Genomic DNA, 21,479 nt, shown 5'->3' with positions numbered 1-21,479 from the left:
GGGAAGGACCCACCCGTTGGAGCATTCTAGTCTTGGGGTTGGAAAGATGCATCGAGGCAATCGGTCTTCAAATGCAGCCTCCCAAGAATGCAGCCCATGAGTTGAGACTGGTTGAGACACAAGGAAGGAACTGAAATGTTCATGCTACTGAGTCAGGAATTGTGCATTGATGATAGAGTCTTATATAATTGGTCCCTCTGGGTAAATTGTGGCCCCTTTATGTCCCAGGATTGAGGGACATAAAGGAATCCTCCATTGTTTAAAAGTCCAGTGTGTAAGATTTAGGTGAAAGGGAACTATTGGCAGAAACTTAATGTAGAATAATCCTCATGATGTTTTCACTAGTTCATTTCATCTAAATTGTATGAACTGTAGTTTTCTTTACCCCAGAAAAGACCGTTTATATTTAAATACTTAATATTTACATGGAGGGGACCCTCTCTACGGAGAGTTTGTTGTTGTTTTTTAAATTAGTCCAGACTGAACAAACTAAACACCTTTTGAATTTTTATGACAAGTTTTCATGTTTGGAAGGAGAGGGTGAGGTGAGGGCTGTTCAGCTGCAACATGCAACTTCAACACTAGATATCATACAATTCTAAGCACTGTACCTTTAAACTATAAAAAAAAACCTAAAACTATAAAAAGAAATAAGTGTATCACTTATTGTAAAATGTCTGAATGTCCTGACTTATTACAACAAAATAATACATATTATTGTCCAAAATATCTTGGGGTAAAAATTAATTAAAATAAAACGATCATGTCCTCTGCAGAATAAACTCGTGACATATCATACAATCGATTGTATGTAGAGACAATCAGATAAGTAGTTTTGTTTAAGAACTCAAAGGGACAAAGTGTAAACTCATAAATACATTAATCGTATCAGGGAGGTCTGGAGCGCCAGCAGTCCTCCGCTGTCTGGTGACGCTCTTCCTTCCTTTCCCACACACACACAGAAAGCTTTTTTTACTGCCAGTCCCACTCTGTGCCTGTGGTGTGACGGTCTGTGATTCCATCTCTAATTCAAATCTACACGGAGCCGCTGTGGTCTTCACCTGTGTGAGAGATTTTCACACCTGAGCTGGATCTGTGGATGAAGTTATGCGTAAAAAGGCGCACCGCTCGTCGTGACGCAGCGTCACCGCTTTGGATGCAGAGCTCTCCCTGAAATTAAAACCCGAACTCGCAGTGGATTTACTAAGCAACTTTTTTCCCCAGTGAGGGTTGTGGATATCATGAGGATTTTCTACGTGTTTGTTTTGTGCTTCTTAAATGTGTCAGGTGAGTGGGGACTTCATTTTAAAAGCTTGGATAGATTGAAAAAAACTTTGTGTCATGAATAAATGTGATAGATATTATATATATACCAAGAAAAAGACGTTTCTCAATACTGATTTGTTGTTGTATTCTTTTTTAATCATTTATGTTTTGTTAAATATGTTTGTTAAGACCCTCAGAGTCTGGAGAAATCTCTGAACCCTCAGGGGAAAAGGAGCTCATCCATGTTTCCTGCCATTGTTCTTTGGATCTGGGGTTAAATACCAGGCAGAGGGAATGTTGGATAAACTGACTTTTTTACTCAAATAACTGAATTCCAGGAAGCTTTTACTTTTTGTTTCTCAACTGAAGTTAATATCAGAAGATGCTGTGGATGAAAGAGACACTTTTTGATGGACACATTCTAAGATCCTAGATTTACTTCACTTTACGTGTTGAGTTATCCTACAGCACAAGTGTGTGTTAAATGTTTGAGCCTGAATTGAGGTGTCACTTAATCCAGAATTGAAACTTCTTGCACAGTCAGACTGGACATGTGAGTTAAACCACTGCTGCTCACCGAGTGTAATGTTGGAAAATTCAGTTTGAAAAACAGTGGAGTTGGTCGTTAATGTCTGAAGCGTGAGCAGAACGATAACACATGAAGTTACTGGAACAAATGTGACCGTGATTTCAAGGCATTTAAACATTATACAGTATTGTTCCAATTTATTAGGTACACACAAAACAGACTCAAACAATACACTGGAATGATCACCTCAATTAAAGTTACAGTGATTGTTTTTTGATTTGAACACATTTCACTGAGGTTTTATACTTTCTAACTGTATTGCTCTTATGTGGTGCTGTTAAATTATGTTTTATCCTACTGAGTTTTAAATCCCATTTACAAGAGTAAGGCAGAATAGAAACACCCACAACTGTCAGTATAAAGTGATTAAATCAAAAATCAAGAGCTAAGAAGTCACAGTTCTCCTGAAACATGGAGACTAGTGCAGTTTCATTACCACACAAGAAAATGTATGTATATAAAGGTTTTAAGACAATAAGAGCCTAATAACATGTTTTACAGATGCTGTGATCGACTTGACCATGATCTCCACTGAGTTCACCAACGTCAACCACTTCACCATCTCTTGCTTCAATGGAGAGAACAGCCCTGCCCAGCCTGAGCTGAGCATCAAGAGAGACAACGAGATTCTCAAGTTTCCCAAAATGCCAAATTTTAAAGTGCACAAGCCGAGGAACATGGAGGTCATGGCCAGAGAGTTCCGTGAACTGGATCATATCGGTATCTTCTACTGTGAATCTACTCAGGCTGATCACCCGATGGAGACGGTCACGATGATCAACAACTTTGGAGGTGTGTTCAGACGTCCATTCTGTTTTTAATTTTCTATTTCCCCCTTTTCATATCGTCCATCTCATTCCTTCATTAACACCTTTTCTTTTCTTTTGGCTTTACAGCTAATTTCATTCCAACCCACCTCACGCTGACGGCCAACAAAGGAGAGACAGCAAACCTCAGCATGGAGCTGCTCAGCTCCCAAAAGAGAGATGTCACGTGGAAGTACAACGGTAAGATCCAGTTACATGACTCCAGGAAGAAAGAGACTGTGAACAAATACTGATCACACACTTTTGACACATTGGAAACTCTGCTCTTCATGTGCAGGAAACTACTACTACATGACTCACTGGAACGACGTGATCAACCACACGGCTGTACTGACGGTGGAGAACGCAGCGTTTGCCAATCAAGGCATCTACAGCGCCAGCTACGTGGGGGACAGTCCGCTGCACGGTGCCTGGATGAGGCTCATTGTCAGAGGTTTGTGTGAGGCTGACACACACACACACACACATAGGGCCAGTTTTTTTGACAGTTTTTGAAGTGCAGATTTAAATCATTGGTTTCACAAGTTTTGGATACGCATATGAACCAAACACAAAGCAAAATCCCTTCATCCATCCATCCAGCCATCCTGCTTATCCTTTGAGGGTCGCGGGGGGAGCTGCAGCCAATCATTCAACCCTTCATGCTCAAATTCACACCTACGGCCAATTGAGAGTCTCCAATCAACCTAATCCAAAATCTGCATGTCTTGGACTGTGGGAGGAAAGGGGGAAAATCCACAATCTGACACAGGGAGAGCATTTAAACTCTACACAGAAAGAACAAGAACCCATACTTGCTGTGAGGCGACAGTTAAAGCAAAACCATTTAAACAGGTGTGTTAAAGAGAAAGAGGGATGACAACAGAGCAATAATTCATCATAATGAATAAATGACTGAATAAAGAATCAAATCAGTGCAAACTAAGACTTGATACCGTGACCAGTTAGGAATAGCCCCAAACACAACAGCCTGTGGATTATTAGTTTTATTCCCCCTGAATTTAGTCTCTATGTTTAACTAAGCTACTCAGCTGCTGTTGCTTATAAAGAAGACTCCAGACATGCGATACTGACATCTTTAAATCATAACTCTCATCCACACTTCTTTCTTAACTTCTTCCCTGTGTTCTCTGTTCACCAGATGCAGTGGTTTTCTTCTGTGCATTTCAATCTGCTTACATGTCTTTTGCTTCGCCCTCCATTGTTTAATGGATCCTATGACATAAACAGTCCACATGTGCTTGGGAAAGTATCCAAAATAGAGTACGATATGAAATTGCATGGTATGCATTGAAGTAATCACCCTGAATGTCTGCATGCAGTCAAAAAAAAAACAGATCTGGGGCTCAAAGCTTGATTTCAAGAACACAGGCAATTTCAGACAAACTACGCACAGGTCCAACAAAGATATAAAGTGCAGATCATTTTGTTTGTTTTACTCTAAGAAGAAAAACTTCTGTTTCCCTGCAGACTGCCCCAGTAAGAAGTGGGGTCCAAAATGTGATAAGGAATGTCCGGAGTGTCTCAGTGGGGGACAGTGTCATGAAGTGGACGGAGACTGCATCTGCCCCCCAGGATTCATGGGAACACGCTGCGAGACAGGTTTGTACTGTACTCGATGAACAATATCCACACGTGTGAAAGACGGTAAAAGAGGTTGAGAGAGAGAAGATTTGTGTCCAACATCGATCATTACTCTCAAGATGTCAGAATAATCAGAAAGTTCAATGCACAACTCAGTACGAATAAACAGTCTTTCAGTCACAAATGTTTATCTTAGCATTAGAGGAAAACTCTGCAGGATTTCTTTTCTCAGCAAAAGAAATACCTGCACAAAAATATTCAGTTTGGACCAAAGTGTGAGTGACACTCTAATCCACCACAAGTTTTCAGTAGAAAGAAATGACATATCTTGTGAGATTTTCCTGAACTGGAAGAAGCGGCCATGTGAAAAACTGCTGTTACAGACGTGATATTGGCTTCGCCGCTGTTACACAGGTGCAAATAAGATTCAGCACTGTGGACGATTCATTGTGACACGTTTTAGGTTTGATGAGCCAAGTGGTCCTCATTCAAATTCATGCAGCATTCCTGCTCAGATTCCTTCTGCTGAGCACGGGGTTCGCCTGCTGTTCAAGATAAGCAATTTTATGTGCTGATGAGAAACATTTTGAAAGAGGAGACGTCTCAGGACTGTGATATCGCAAAAGAAGGGCATAGTGTCGGTGCACACTAAAATAAACTGGATCAACACTGAAACAGTTTGGCTCAACATAGCATTTATGAAGCACTGAGTTATCCCTACAAAGTAGAAGTTTTATCTTCTGCAAGATAGTGGTAATACATGCCTGTTTAAAAAGATTAAACCAGTTAGCAACTTTACCAGAGGGGCACTCAGTAGAGCGCACACCTTGGCCAAGGCCCAACACTCTCCTTAAAGACAAAGTAGGTAAATGTAGCCGAGTTTTGCTTTGGTGACATTTTGAACTTGGATTGATTCTGACCAATTGCTCAGCGGAGTCCAACAGAACATTCTAGTTCATGAGACGTCACCTTCCTAAAACTGTCCATTGCTGCAGCTCCTCTTTTCAGCTTCTGTCTGAAACACTTGTAGCTGCTGTCTCTTTAAGGAGTCCCTCCTGATAAAGCTCAGTCGGTTCTGATTGGCCAGCTGGCCCAGCTCTGTTGTGATTGGTCAACCACTTCCAGTGCGTGCAGGAAATGTCCCTTCTCAGCCTAACTGGCTGTGTCAGGGGGCGTGCCAGAGCAGCATTATGGGGCATTGTGACATCACTATCGGAAAGGAGCTTAAGGAGCAGAATCTTCTGGCGTAGAGGAGCTGCCTTTGTACATCCATTAAAAAAAACATATAAATCACAAGAGGGGAGGGAAAAGGTGAAAAAGTGTCTCCTTTAATATACAAATATAAGATTCTTTGAAAATTCTAACTGTGATCCCTCAGCTTTGGCCACATTCTACAGATCATGGTCTGAGTCATGATACAGCAAAACACGAGGAATTCATATAAACACATTTGTGAATTTATCTTTCTCTGATGGTTTGCAGCCTGCAGAGAAGGAATGTTTGGTCGAAACTGCCAGGAGTCGTGTGGCTCCAAGCTGAACTGCAAGGGGCTTCGGTTCTGCCTACCAGACCCTTACGGCTGCTCTTGTGCCAGCGGCTGGTTTGGCGCCCGCTGTGAGAAGTGTAAGCGTAACATCAGAGGAATTTGTCGCTGTTTTTCCTTTTATTAAAGTTCTATGCATGTCAACATAATTACATAAGTCCAACCTTCTTTCTTGTGTCATCATATGCAGAACAGTTTTCTGCTTTCTCTTTTCGCAGCCTGTCATAATGACATGTATGGACCAGACTGCAAGCTGAGCTGTGAATGCCAGAACGGAGGAGTTTGCAATCGGTTCAGTGGATGTCAGTGTCCCAGAGGGTGGAGAGGACAGAACTGTGAGAGGTCTGGTAGGTATTGTCCCAAAAATATGAATCCTTCCTTTTCTCTGCTTCCTATGAGGCATAAGGAATATCCATTAGATTCCTGTTTCTTTATCACAACACAGCACATTTCCATCCTCCTCCTCATCACATAGCTCCACCTTCTTCATCCTCACAATAAAAAACATAAAAGTTCAAAAACACAACTGTACACCCAAGTGATACTGCACAATTCGATATGTGTTTTGAGCTGTAAACTAAATTTAATGTTGGTGAAAAACATTAATTCTAGTTTTAATATGTATTTTAAAAAAATCTACATTCATGGGTTAAACATGGCTCAACCCAGAAGGGGTCCCGGCACTGTGTTCTCAATGCATGTTTAGAAACAGGTTTAAGTTACATTTTAAATAATCCAACATTCCACCAGATGGGCTGGTTTCATCAGGGTCTCTGATAAAACCCCAGTGAAGCCCAGATAAATCCAGCTAGTCTGCTTTTGTGCCTTCACCTAAAACAGTTATGTCATGTTGAAGCTGAACATGAATCTTGTGTTTTATTTTAAAATTTGAGAAACGAGAGATTTATTAGCTTATGGACGATGACAGATTCGTTTGTCTGTGAAAAACCACACACACTGCTGCACATCAATGAATCTGTTTCAGTGCTCTCACTCCTCTGTCATAATTCTCTGTGCTGCCACATCATTTTTCTCTGTCGCTCTCCACCTCGTCTTTTCTCACCGTCTGTTCCATGCATCTGTCTCCTTGTTCAGACCGGGCTCCCCAGATCTTGGACCTGGAAACTAACTTGGAGTGGAATCTCAACTCCAGCCCCAAGATCCATTGTTCAGCCACAGGAAACCCGCTGCCCAGCCACAACGGCATCGAGCTGCGGAAGTTGGACAGCTCTGTGCTCAAGGTGGGAGGACCAGCAGTCACTCACAAAACTCCTGCCAAGATACTGTAACTTACAGGGGACCTGAATCAAAAATGAACACATACTTAGGGTAATTTTGAGGTTTTCAGGAAGAGATAAACTACAACAAGGCCGAACAGCAAGAGGGTGATTGAGACAAACTTTAAAATGCCAAATGAATTGTTCACTTTGGGAAATGTAATTTTCTTGGTTAAGGTTCAATGGACGTCAATTGTGCATTAACTATGAAGCTGGAGCAGGAAGCTGGAGATGTTTAGTTTAATTTAGCCAAAAATTCATCATCTCGTTGATGTTTAATCTCAAATAGAAACATAAAGATAACAAATTGTGGTTTTATGGACAGTTAAAGGGGAATTCTGTTATTTTTCAACTTGGACCCCACATATATAAATTTGAGTGTGTAAACAGAAATGGTACATTTGTAATCAGTCCACTGGATCCTCTCTACCAGCAGCCGCGATACGGCGACAGTGGCTACAATTATATGTTATTGGGCAACGTTGACAGTCCATGAAATGTTGACCAGAAGTGCTCTAAAAGAGCTCAAATTGTTTTTTCTGGGCTGGTGTGGCAAACTTACACAGCATTAAAGTTTTGTTTCATTCATTTACACACTCACATTTTTAAATACAAGGCCCTGGTTGAAGTATACTTGGATTCCCCCTCGAGTGTCGTAACCTTGGAGAACAACGGCTGAATAACCTCAACCTCAGAGTGAATACGAACTCTATCAATGTCAGCTCCAGTTGTACAGAAAGGTGTATCATATAACTTTGAAGCAAGCGAGCTGTTTCTCCTGTTTCCAGTTGTTATGCCAAGCTAAGCTAATCATCTCCAGATGCTAGAACCACGCCCGAACACAGACAGGAAATGTAAAAGCAAACAAATTATACCATTCATTACCCAGTTATTGCATAAAATGAATAACTTGTGGATTTCTACCGATATTGTCATCAACCACAGAACTAAGCTAAGTCGTGCTGCACCTTTAAGTCCGATGTGATGATCAGAAGGTTGCGTTAATCTGTGAGGAAGTCAGCAACAACAATGGTTTGACCAGATAAGCCTGTATCACAGCACAGTGCAGCAGTTACCGCGTGTTGCCTTCAAGTGACATGTTACGTTTATAGAAACTATCTGATAAAGAACATTTCCTACAGGAACAAAAACATTTATCCGAGTGAGGAAGTTCTTCACATAAATCCAAGTTTAACGGTCAAAACGTAGGTGTTGGAAATGGAAATGTTTTTATCCTGGGTTTACTTTTCCATTGTGTGATATGTATTTGACTCCCAGGCTTCTCGCACCATAATGGACTCAAATAAGAGTATAGCCCTGTTTGAGATCCCTCGCCTGAGCGCTCAACAAGGAGGAATGTGGGAGTGCAGGGTGTCCACCAATGGAGGCCAGGACTCCCACAAGTTCAGCGTCACCATTAAAGGTCTGCCTGAGAAGATTTAAAATAACACACGCAGGAAAAAATATTATTATTACTGTGATTACCAAGAGTCGGTCAAAAGAGATCTCAAATTTGAGATTGAAATCTTTTCCTGTCCACTCAGAGCCCCCTGTGCCCATTGCTGCCCCCAAACTCCTGGAAAAGAGGAGTAAGCAGCTGCTGGTGATGCCAGTGGACTCTCACAGAGGAGACGGACCCATTATCTCCACCAAGCTCCTGTACAAGCCCATGGACAACGGAGATTCTTGGTCCTCCATTATAGGTGAGCATGGGCAAAGATACGGCCAATTAGTCTGATCGTTGCTCGGCAGCAGCAAAACCAAACACTGCGGTAACCAGTCATAATTTCAACACTCTGTAAGATCAGCCAAGGTTACAGTGTGTTAACATCAACAGTGCAAGAAATCATTGCTCAAGTTCAAAGTGAAAATGATTGTAAATGGAAAAGTTGGCAGAGACAGAACAAAAACAATCAATCATACAGATAAGAAACAACCATGTTCCTCCTGCAAGGCACTACAGGTTTAAACTGTTGATGTTTGCGGAAATTAGATGTAAAACAACTCAATCTACAATATTCTAAAATAAATGTGTAACCTGTGCATTATGCATATATTTATCTATATTTATCTATATTTTATTTATCTAGTGTACTTCTTGTTTTAGGCAAAATGTAAAATGCAAAGCGATCACTGTAAACCATAGGTAATATTTTGTGTAACCGGCTAGTTGTTGTTCAGTCTACAGTGAAAATACACCAATCACCCTGATGAACCTGGAGCCTTCCACACGCTACCGTGTCCATGTCAAGCTGAGTCGTCCAGGAGAGGGAGGAGAGGGGGAACCAGGGCCAGAGGCCATCATGGAGACTGACTGTCCCGGTAAGACCCTCAAATAACTGACACATCAAATTCAGACAAAACACACAAATATTGCACATAAACATATTTGTCTGGCCTCTTTGTAACGGAACACATGTCCATGGTCTTAACCACAGAACTTAACAACTGTAGTTATGTCTGATTGTGTCTGGTTTTGATCATTTTTGCTGAGCAGTACGTTTCCCAGGCCTCAAGGAGCCAAAATCTGTCCTGATGACTCAAATCTGGGGCAAATATAAAAAACTGCTGGTGGTAAATTGTATGTGGCCACTTAAAATAAAATGAAGACACTGTGGGATCGAGTCTAAGAATCATAAACAACCTGTATTTAAACGCCTGAGGCCACATATTTAATTCCTCAATGTTTGTGGTGCAGAGGGAGAGAGAATGTCGGAGGGTGTGAGAAAACTAAAACTGAAAAATGTCTATTTTGGAGAGTGATAGATTGACTCTTTGGTAACATGTGGTCAGGTCCATGTGTAATATGGAACAAATTCTATTTGTTGAAAGGGAACATTGTTCTATTTCACAAGCACGTGGGAAGTGACTTATTGAGGAGAAATGAACAAGGAGCTGTGAGGCTCATTGTGTGTTCTCTGTCACCGCAGAGCCCACAGTTCAACCTGAGATTGACATCAATTCGGTGGAAGGCCGCAATGTCACGGTGCGTTGGCGACTGCCGGGCAACGGTGGCGTTAATGCCGGCGTGGCCACTGGCTTTTTAGTGCGGCTCTTCGGGCCGCCGCCCCTCAGTGAGAAGCTACGGGAGGAGACCACCCTGCTCAATGTGCTCTCCACCAAGTTCCACAACCTGGAGTACCAGCAAGACTACACCGCGATGGTGTGCCTCATCAACTGTGGCAGCCAGGGGCCAACGTCCGAACCCTATCGCTTCCGCATCAGCAGCCAGGGTAACTAAAACCTCTGCTGGTGGTTAGGAACCAGCTGCAATGGAGTTGGGAGTAGGGCGTAAAAAAAATTCCAGTAAATATTAATCAGCCAATGTACTGATAAAAAAAGATTGTCAATGATCCCTAAGATGTTGTTATCAAACCCCTATGACAGAGACATGAAATTGACCCTTGATTTTTCACGGTTTAACCTTAAACCTTATTGTAAATCATTTTAAGTTAAAAGTAAACACAGCCAAATACAGAAAACTCATGGAAGCACATATAAATTCACCATTTTTTATTGGATCTGCACCTCTAAACATTTTCCATCAAGATCAATGATTTATTCTCTGAGAAAACAACTAAAATGTCACAATGTTAAAAAAGTGAAATAAAAGAAAAATCCTGGATCCTTCCCCTGATCCAGATCTGCACCAAACTTTATAAATTATTTTCTGACAGATGCCACATACTTCGCCAAAGTCTCAGGATAATCTGTCCAGTAGTTTTTGTATAAACATAACTGCACATTTTTTTCTGAATTTCTTATTCTGTAAAATAAAATAAACATTTTCATGACATTAACTCATTTGTCTGTGAAAGACAAATATCGATATATACCCATCAATCTTTATAAAAAATCAGTTGTGATTTGTGGCAAAAGTACTTAATATTATATGTTTCAGGCTAAAAGTGCTATTTAAGTTTCACTTCCTCACTTTAAAAACTCCATGATTGGTTCTTAGTGACTCACTCTCTGCCCACAAACTTTGTGTGAATTGAGGAAAAGTTAGTTTGCAGTCATTGGGGATCAGTCAGTTAGAAACAGATCCATCTAACAGAATGGTAATGAATAGTTTTAAACCCTAGTCTTTGATTCCAAAGCTTTTCCAGAGCCTAAAAGCCTTCGATTGGAGCCCTTCATTTATTTTACAGAATCTCTGCCTCACAAAGATCTTCCTCTGTCTCAGGCCCGTCATCCCCACGCAGCGTCCAGGCCCTGCCTCTGTCTGTGTCAGCCATTCAGGTGAGGTGGCAGCCCCCCGAGGATCCCAACGGAGGCATCATCAAATACATCATCGAGTACCAGCCCCTCGGCCAGGGGAGCCCTCACCCCTGGGTGGACACGGACGATGGGAACAAGACCACCAAGGACGTGACGGCGCTGAACGGCAGCACGGTTTACCAGTTCAGAGTGAGGGCTTTCTCCAAAGTGCCCGGAGAGTGGAGCAAGTTTGTTCAGGCGACGACACAAGGGGACGGTGAGTAGAAGTTTACAGGCTGCAGCCACCTTTATCTCACAGGAGATTTACTGACATGTTGAAAGCGTTGCATTCACATTCATTTAGCAAAAGGGATCAACATTAGTGGGATGGCACGGTGCACTGGTTCGTGGCTCGAATCCGGGGTTCAGTCTGGGTCTGTCTGTGTGCCGTTTGCACGTTCTCCCTGTGTCTGTGTGGGTTTTCTTTGGGTTCTCCTGCTTCCTCCCACAATCCAAAAACATGAGGATTGGAGTTGAGTCATTGAAGAATCTAAATTGCTCAGAGGTCTATAATAGAATAAAATTAAAATGCTCAAGTTTCCCAGATGAAGGGGAAGGTCCTGCGGTGGAAACATGGCTCATGTTGATATGTGACGTGTCCAGGGATTGGCTCCAGCTCCCCTGCAAACTTAAAAAAGATGAGATGTATAGATGATGCATGGATGGATGGACATTAGTCGTTCCATACATGCTCTTGAGAAATGAATTCAGAAGTACTCCACATAGGCCATTCAAATTCATGTGAGGTCCCCGTGTTGAAAGTCTTCACTTTGGCACAGTGAGACAGCAGACAGATCTGTGAGATGCAAAATCGTTGGATTGCTTTTCAAAAGGAATAATTCAATTTCCCAGCATACCCGGACTAATTGATGGCTTTTTATGTTTTTTCTTGGATGTACATTTAATTTCCCTAAAAAGCTCCTCTTGAAAATCTTCTGTACTTGAAGCCAACAGTGGGATTTTCCCTCCCTGGCGCAGAACAGGACCACCCACACAGAAACAGACATTTACTCATGATAATAATAAATCCCATTGAACTGCCTGTTTATCTCCTCTGCTGAAAATCATCAGTTATTCTCTCCTTCCCCTCTGATAAAAAAAAAAGGCCTTCAGAGTTTAACTCCGACAACCCAGGGTGTGACTGGGAGGGCTGCGGGGGACAACTACCAGCTGATGGTGGCGGTGGTGGGCTCGGTCACCGTCACCTGCGTGACCATCCTGTTGGCACTGCTGGCTCTGTTCTTCATCCGCAAGACGCTGCTCAACCGTCGCCGCACGTTCACCTACCAGTCCGGATCGGTGAGGAGACACCAGTGATAGGCTGACGATGAGTTTCATCAGAGTTGTTTTCCGTTTGATGTTAAAACTGTTGATGCCTCCAGGGTGAGGAGACGATTCTGCAGTTCAACTCAGGAACTCTGACCCTGACGCGGAGGCCCAAGCCCACCCCAGAGCCCCTCACCTATCCAATCCTGGAATGGGAGGACATCAAGTTCGAAGACGTCATCGGAGAGGGCAACTTCGGACAGGTGTCTAAACTCTTTGTGTGCTTTCTGAAAAGTTGAAATGTTTCCATTTACTTCGAGCTAACATCAGCCTTTAAAACCAGGTGATCAAAGCCATGATCAAGAAGGACGGAAGCAAGATGAGCGCTGCCATCAAGATGCTGAAAGGTAATCGTGGGACTCGTTCATTAACATATGCAGATTTGTTTACTGTCAATCACACACAAACACCCTGAGACACAGACGGATGGCAGATATAATCCCAGGGCGTTCTCTGAAGCTGCTGTGTGACTGATCTTCCTGCAGAGTTTGCCTCGGAGAATGACCACAGAGACTTCGCAGGGGAGCTGGAGGTGCTGTGTAAACTAGGCCAGCATCCCAACATCATCAACCTGATCGGAGCCTGTGAGAACAGAGGTGAGTGAGCGACACCTAGTGGAATTTAATATATACATACCCAATATTTGGGTTTGGCTCCATTCTATATGTTTGTATTGTTGTATTTTATTGTCTACTTTCTCAGAATTGCTTTCTCTTTAAAAACTTTTATGTCTTTATCCACTCCCATGTATTATCATTATTATTCTATCTCTATCTTTTTCTCATTAATTTCATTATTTAACCTTTCTGATTCATCCTTTATCCTTTTCTCACCTCTTTTTTTATTCAATCTTTATCATTTCATCTTTCTTTGTTTACCTGCTTTTGGAATTTCCTCTTTTCAAATTCATGAGATTTACGAAAGCGTTTCCTCAGTTCCTCTTCCTGCACGGGTGAAGGGGTAGGGATATTATTTTTACTGCTTTTCTTTGAAGCACTTTGTGTTTCAGTGTTTGTTTGAAAATGGCAGTACAGATCAAATCAGACCAAATATAAGTAACCCTGCAGTCTGGCACCCGGGCCTAATAATTACCACATTTTCCATCAGAAATGTTATGAACAGTGGCAGAAATTTAGAACAACAGGCTTCAGCAAGTTAGAAAAACAGTTAAACACCACTAATGTGAGAGAGACCCCCCCCCCAGAACGTGTCCAACTTAAATAATCCCCGTCGGCCAGAAATGTTTCACACTATCACATTTGTTTGATTTGTCCGTTTGCCTCATAACCAAACCGCTGTGGCGTGCACTCATGTATTTGTATGAGGTTTCCACGGCCTCAGCTCTTACTGCGGAGTGTCCGCCTCCTCCTGTTGCTTGAGTTTGATCAAAGATTGATGCCACATGACAGAGGAGGCGTCCAGTGTGAGGACATCACTAAACCAATTAGCCTCGAAAAAATACAAACATCTGACTAATTCAGTGCGTCTCACATTCAAAAAGCACTTGATTCTGCAGACCGTCACTCTGCTGCGTTTACGTATGACGTTTAACTCAGCTCAGCTTCTTTCAATCAGTGATTTGAAAACAAACAAACAACTCAACCTCAACTCCAGAACCTAGAATCTCTATCAACAGATTCTACAAGTGAATTTACAGAATCTGTAGATGAGGGAACAGAGTTTGGGGTCAGAAGCTTTCTGGTTTCTGTTTCTAGTTTGATCACGCCTGAGCAGGTTTTGGTTTCCTGCAGCTGAACAGTTTGCATGGAGATCATTCGTTTGTAGAAAGCTGTTAATAAAGATTAGCCCAAATATCATCTGGACCTAAAACAGTTTGTTTGTGTTTTGTGCAGCGAAACATTCCACTTGTGTGATAAAACAACCCCCCAGAGGCTCCTGGGATCAACACAGGCAGTTTTTGGTCTCAGACCTTGAAAGTCACATTATTATTTAAAATATATTTTGAGTAAACATACAGGTTTTTATCTACTTAATACATAATCTCCCAACATAGTCTTTTCTGTGTTGCATTAAATTGCATCAGATGCTGTTATTCAGACCCTATCTACTTCATAAGACTTTGAAATGTACTGATTTCTGCAGTATGTAAAAGGATTGCTTATTAATTTCTATGCTTATGGCATTTTGCTTCTATGAAAACATTGGCTTCAATGTAAGGATAAAAGGTAAAGGAGTAAAGTATAGATGGAGTAAGGCAAGAAAATGAAAGTTTAAGGTTGGAAAATATAGAAGTAAAACAATCAGGAGATAATTTTATATTTCTTTAACATACATTTAGACTTTATGTTCAAATGTCACTGGTTTAAAGTGATCACATTCAATGTCAATGAGTTTTCTGCTTCATTTTTTCCTGGTTTCAGGTTTTTAGATGTGAACAGGAGATTTATAATGTTGTTTGCTTGTCATACAACTTTTCATCTTCCAGAAATCTGGAACAAATTCACTCTTCAGATATCAGCGTGAAAGGATAAGGTGTGAAAATAACATAGGCAGCAGCGTACGTCTTTTCCCTTCCTGCAAAAACAGTCTAAAAGGAGAAAACACATAAAATCATAACACCAAATATAAAATAATGTGAAACGTCGGTTACTGTCTCATTTTTGGCAGAAATGTTATTTTGGAAAATGGTTCCTGCAGGAAACACAGCATGTCCTGATTAACACGACCTCCTGTAAAGGAACATAATTGTTTTTAGGTTTTGACCAGTCTCTCCATTTCCACGCTTTTCTTTCCTTCCACATTCGCTCCTCACTGATTGTGTTGGGCCTCGCCCCGGTTCGAGCTTTCCGACAAGCACAACTGCCTCGTGACCTGTATAGGAACTCTGGGTAATAAAGCTTCAGCCATCTGCTTGAGCTCTGTGAGGATTTCATGAACGATCTGTGTGAAGACAAAGCTGTCAGAGGCCGAGCTTCCTACGAGGAGAAGCTGTGCGTCTTCACGGGCCAACGCGGGCAGGACAACCAAGGCCTGGAGGACGTTCTCATTGTTACGCAGATCAGACGATAAAATGTTAATTAGCAGGAGCCGTGATCTCTAATGAGACCTCACAGGGATTTCATCACATCAAACACTGGATAATAAAGGGTTGAAACTATGCAGGAAGGATCCGAGTGATACACTGACCATCCCTCTGTTTTCTCCAGGTTACCTCTACATAGCCATCGAATACGCTCCCTATGGGAACCTGCTCGACTTTCTGCGGAAGAGTCGAGTGCTGGAGACCGACCCGGCGTTCGCCAAAGAGCATGGCACGGCCTCCACGCTCACCTCCCAACAGCTGCTGCAGTTCGCTGTGGACGTGGCCACGGGGATGCACTACCTGAGTGACAAACAGGTACGAGAAGAAGCGTGTGGGTGCGGACATTTTGTCTGGTCCTCACTTTGTTTCGATTGGATTGGGCATTTAGTTGGGATGGTTCAGGTTCGGGTGAGGGGCTCGGGAATGTATTATGCTAATGAGTGTGTTACGATCCGGCCCAGGTGGAAACCCAGTCGCAACATGATGAATGAGTCACCAGCAACAAATTATTGCAGCCTGTTTAAAGGTTTATTCAAACTCGTTTCCTGCTTCATTGTGGGCCAACAGCAAAAAACATCGACTACTCAAAATAAAGAAGCAAAAACACAAGTTTCCTAACTCCTAATCTGGTAACAGGAGAAAACAAGGGATCAAAAATGCCTCCCACCCCTCCCAAACCAAGCTGGTACATCCAGTAACAGAGCTTAACGCATTTTTACAAGGTACAACTCTTGAGGAGCTGGGTGGAGCCGTCTTCTTAACCTGTGAGCGTGACGGCTGGAACCAATCAGCTCCCTGGAAACAAACCTACACACTCACAGTCAATCATCCACTCAGTCAATGAGCCAAACACACCTGCAACACATCACACACACGAGAGAGAGAGAGAGAGATCCTGTGTGTGTGTGTATTTTGTTGTGTAGTTGAAGTTGATAATCTAATTAAAGTAAATTCAGTAACTTCTCAATATTTAATTGTAATGGGGCAGAAGCATAATCACTTAATGACAAATTATTTTATACTTAAAGCTTTAGTTTAAGATAAAAGGAGCTGCCCTGACTACTTCATATGTTATTTATATACAGTTTCTTGTACATGTAATAGAGCGGAGAGTGTTAAAAGTGTAGTAATTCAAACCACAATGCAGTAATTGAGCTATACTTTTGCATGATGTATGTGTTTGTGTCACAATAACGCAGAATATTATGATATTAGAAATGTGTTAATATGTTTCCTACTTGAGCTAATAAATCATCCAGATCAACATCTGACATAATCAATTACTTCTTTTGATTTCTACAAAAATAGACAAGGAAATGATCACTGTCATTGTAAAATATTGGGGGCTACAAACCTGAAATTTCCACTTCAACATGTGTTATCATGAAGTTTCTGTGTTAAAGATTCATGCATCATGCCGTCATGCTGTTAATACTGCTAATAACCTCTCTCCTCCCCCCCCCCCTGCATCAGTTCATCCACAGGGATCTGGCCGCCAGGAACGTTCTCGTAGGGGACAACCTCGTGGCGAAGATAGCCGACTTCGGTCTGTCCCGCGGTGAAGAAGTTTACGTCAAGAAAACAATGGTGAGAGCTTTCTGGACATTTTTAGAAATGTGTTTTGGTTTCATCCAGCAGAGGGCACAAGTTGTTTTAGGAGACAGAGACGGTTGTAAAATATCTTACATGTTGAAGAGAAAGTTGTTCTGATGTAACAGAGACTAATGAGCTGCAGAGATAAAAAGAGATCATGTTTTTATGACATCATGATATAATATCTTTACTCTATCGATAATTATTTTTCTTCAAATCAAACCCAATAAATTTGATGGATTTCAGCCGTCGCTAAATAAATTGTTCACACTTGTGAATCTCTGTGAAATGTCAAAACATGTATGTGAGTGGAAAATTGTCTTCCACTTATATGTGAGACACAATATAGACAAAATATAAAAACATCTTCATTTTAAATATTATTTTGATCGTTTATTTTTGCTGCTGTGTGTCATCATACAACAGGAGGAAATGATGGAGGTGGTGTTTGTCTTTCAGGGGAGGCTGCCTGTGCGCTGGATGGCCATCGAGTCCCTGAACTACAGCGTCTACACGACCAAGAGCGACGTGTGAGTTTCAGAGTTTCAAAATAATGTTTCACTGCTGCACTTGTTGCAGTAAGCTGGGTTTTCGCCACAGACCAATATTATCCACTGGATCCCGATAATCAGCTCCTTTTAATCAATATCTTAATATTCATGATTCTTCCCTCTTATTTCCTCTTTACCTTTAAAGGAAGTTTTAAAAAAATATATAATGTCACCTTCCTGTGAAGTTTTGATTATGTGCTCCACACAGCCGGCCACAGAAAACAACAAATCATCCCTCTGTCAGTGGCCGAGTGATAATCGTGTGCTGTGTAACTGATAAGCACAACCAGGAAGCCTCGGGTTCAACTTAGCAGACGAACTGAGACGTTGGTCTGTCAACTGGAGCCTATTTATACACAGCAGACGACAGCTAACGGAAGGAGTGTGGAGGCTGCCTGTGGAGTCAGAGAGATTTATAAAGATGTTATAAGAAGAGAGTGTGATGAGAGATAAACAAAGAGAACATCAGAAAGCACAAACTGCACTTCTCTACTCTTCCACACGGTATTCTGACATGTTGAAGTGGTTAATGAATTAGATCATAACACCGGAAAGATAAAGGGAAGATATTCTTGTTGAGACACTCGAGGTTCAATCAGGTTCAATGTTGAGAAAGATCTGCGTCAGTTAGTATTGAAAATAAAGCGTCAATACTAATTCAATTTTCTAAGCTTTCAAATTAAGATATTCTTCATGCAAAAGCAGAATTTTCAGCTCAATTTCTTCCCTAGAAACCACATTCAAGATATTTAATTGTTTACTGAAGATGTGGATTTGTTTTAACTTTTAATATTATCATAAAAGTCCCAGTTCCAGGAGACATTCTGTCAATTGTTATTATCAAACAATGGAATTCTTATATCATACAAATGTTCCTCTCTGTGCTCTTAATAGTTTACTGACATTCCTGTCTTGTGTTTTTCAACTCTCTCTCCTAGGTGGTCCTTCGGTGTTCTCCTCTGGGAAATTGTAAGCTTAGGTAAGTGAAGCGGACCCAGTCGCTTTGGCAACAGACCATTTACCTCCATACTAGAAATAGGAAAAGACTTGGAAAATATGTAAAAGTGGTTGTGGTTTCATGTTATTTACTTGTTCAGTTGTATTTCCTCATCAATACTTTATTCTAAAAGTGAGAAATCATCTTGTGTGTGTGTTTGTGTCCCAGGTGGCACACCTTACTGTGGGATGACATGTGCCGAGCTTTATGAAAAGCTGCCACAAGGATACAGGATGGAGAAACCCAAGAACTGTGACGATGAGGTGTAAGTGTTCACTCAGCTGCTGATGAGCTTTTTCTATCCATCTTCGCTCCTTTTCACCACATTCATCCTCGTGTGTCTGTGCAGCTACGAGCTGATGAGGCAGTGCTGGAGGGATCGGCCTTACGAGAGACCCCCCTTCTCCCAAATCTCCGTGCAGCTCAACAGGATGCAGGAGGCCAGGAAGGTAATGCTGAATTCACACAGCAGACATGGAAGAATGAGAAAGCGTCCTGTTGTTGCCTAACTTTATTCCAAGATGGTCGGCCCATTGCAACTAGCCCAGTTTTATTGTTCTTTTCTCTTAAATTATGACGAGGAGGCTAAAGGGAACGTTTATTTTCTAATTTGCTGTTAAAATGTTGTTCTATGATGTTTAATAGGTCACAGATAGAACCATAGTATCCCTGTGATGTCCTCACGTTTCAGTCATTTAAAGAATCTAGGATGAAACGCTTCCCCTCCATCTTCCAGGCTTATGTGAACATGGCTCTCTTTGAGAACTTCACCTACGCAGGGATAGACGCCACAGCCGAGGAGGCCTGACTACCAGCCCCCCCAGGCCCTAGCATGCCACGCAGCTCCAAGAAGAAGTCCCGAGGATGGTCGCCACGCTACTGCCACCTCCCCGGTGCTCAACGCCGAGACAGGAGGACCAGGCGCTCTTTCAAAACCACCCAGCTATAGATGGAGGACTGTGAAAGGACACTGTGAGGAATGTGGAGAAATCCGAGGCATTAGGAGAAGTGGAGTACCGCTGGGCTTTGGATGGAGGGATGCGAACCTTTTGGGAAATATTGGCACTGCCATTGCAAACCGTTCTCAGAAAAAAGACAGCATTGTACATCTTACTGTGACAGAGGTGACAATGCTGGACCCTTTTCTCTGAGTGTGGAAAAGTGGCAAATAAAGGAGCTCCGTGACTTGCTGAAAACACCACAGGGTCTGTGGGGTGTCGACGCTTTATTTTCTCTCCAGCGCTTTAAATGAGCGGTGGGGAAACTTTTTTTTTCTATCAAGGGACATTAAAATTTTTGTAAAATCCTTTGAGGCCTGTACTTTATTTTGAAACACTTATATCACCTCTAATGTGACGGCTGGAACTGCTTCTCTTTGGGAAGGCGTCTGATGTCCGATGGTAGTGATGATGATGCTACCTGCAGCTTGTTTAATCCAAAAATCCATGTCTATTTGTTTCGTCTAATGTTTCATCGCAAGTCGTGGAGATAAACTGGAAGTTTCTTGCCGTGTCCTTCAGCGATTCTGAATTTTTTGAGACTAATCGACTGAGGGTTCAGCTTCTTGGCTGCGCTCGCTCAGCAACAAACTTTCCTGCATAACATCGTCTCTGTCAGAATACAGTCGTGTGAGAGCTGCTTGTTGGGCTCACACAATCTGCCAAAGACCATTGACTCTATCTCAGTGCATTCGTCCTTTCTAGAATGTGTTTTTTTTTTCATGAACTGCCTCGCATAGTGGATCAAACTATTTTGCATAAGGCCGGATGTCCCCCACCTCTGCTCTGAGTGGAGAAACAAGTACTTTCATGAAGATAAAACAAAATCACAGTGAAAACTCAAGTTCTTAGACTGGACGAAGGACAAAAGACATTTAACGTAGCACTTAAAAACAGCCTCATGTTTGCCTATCACTGCCAAGTGAATGTAACTACTACTGTTTGTATTATACGTATATACAGAGTTGAAGACTGATATAAATTCAACCATAGGTGATTGTGTTGCACCGAAAGCTTCACCCAAAGAGTCGTTGTTTGGAAAGTTCTACTAATGAAGTTCTACCACCATTATAGTTTAACTTTAACACCATGCACCCTAAAGTAGACTCTGGTATATATATCCAGCACATATGAATGTACAGAATGTTTTCATTAACTGGTTCCTTGAATAAAGCTCTTGTGTGGTGACTGGACTCATCGCCACAAGTAGTTCGGTTTCATTTGCATTTCATGAGCTACATTTTCTATGATTGTTTTTACACCGATGACAGTGACTCTGGCAAGGACTCGTGTTTTGCTGTCGGCCTGTGAGCTTGGTGGAAAACCACACGCTGGGCAACTGGAGGTCAAAGTGTATTTGGAGAGTTCGGGAACCGTCCCCGGCTGCACTGAGCTGATCTGTCACCGAGTTTCCTCCATGAACCGACCGCAGTCTTCGAGCTGTCTGTCAAACTCAGTCTCAGTAGTTCAGCTTCCTGATGACTTCAACACGCAGACAAAAGCAAACACACAAATTAAGAATACGGAAACAAAAGCCCCATAAAGTTTTATTACTTCTCCCTTCATGACTGAAGTCCTACTGGAGGCGGAATCAAATGCAGTTGAATACAAAGAAAGATAAATCC

The 21,479-nt window shown here is 41.9% G+C and overlaps 1 protein-coding gene across 4 annotated transcripts; it reads left to right on the top strand.

Moving 5' to 3' along the window:
- The first annotated feature begins 931 nt into the window (after nucleotides 1-931).
- tie1 (tyrosine kinase with immunoglobulin-like and EGF-like domains 1) lies at nucleotides 932-21,063 on the top strand. 4 transcript variants are annotated; one of them, XM_020098267.2, is made up of 24 exons: nucleotides 932-1,287; nucleotides 2,357-2,647; nucleotides 2,752-2,862; nucleotides 2,960-3,115; nucleotides 4,153-4,284; nucleotides 5,749-5,889; nucleotides 6,028-6,156; nucleotides 6,905-7,050; nucleotides 8,365-8,509; nucleotides 8,631-8,789; nucleotides 9,268-9,408; nucleotides 10,017-10,319; nucleotides 11,273-11,563; nucleotides 12,452-12,645; nucleotides 12,729-12,875; nucleotides 12,956-13,019; nucleotides 13,158-13,268; nucleotides 15,840-16,030; nucleotides 17,189-17,302; nucleotides 17,768-17,838; nucleotides 18,798-18,838; nucleotides 19,025-19,121; nucleotides 19,206-19,305; nucleotides 19,593-21,063. In XM_020098267.2, exons 1-24 carry the CDS (start codon nucleotides 1,242-1,244, stop codon nucleotides 19,662-19,664), a joined length of 3,393 nt encoding a protein of 1,130 aa, XP_019953826.2. In that variant the 5' UTR covers nucleotides 932-1,241; the 3' UTR covers nucleotides 19,665-21,063. The 4 variants fall into 4 exon arrangements, with proteins under 4 accessions (XP_019953826.2, XP_019953825.2, XP_019953827.1 ...); XM_020098266.2 differs by having other exon boundaries at nucleotides 17,735-17,838; XM_020098268.2 differs by lacking the exon at nucleotides 10,017-10,319.
- The last annotated feature ends 416 nt before the right edge of the window (nucleotides 21,064-21,479 follow it).

Source organism: Paralichthys olivaceus, chromosome 3 (genome assembly GCF_024713975.1).
Source record: "Paralichthys olivaceus isolate ysfri-2021 chromosome 3, ASM2471397v2, whole genome shotgun sequence".
NCBI lineage: Eukaryota > Metazoa > Chordata > Actinopteri > Pleuronectiformes > Paralichthyidae > Paralichthys > Paralichthys olivaceus.
This window is presented reverse-complemented; position numbering and strand designations above follow the sequence as displayed.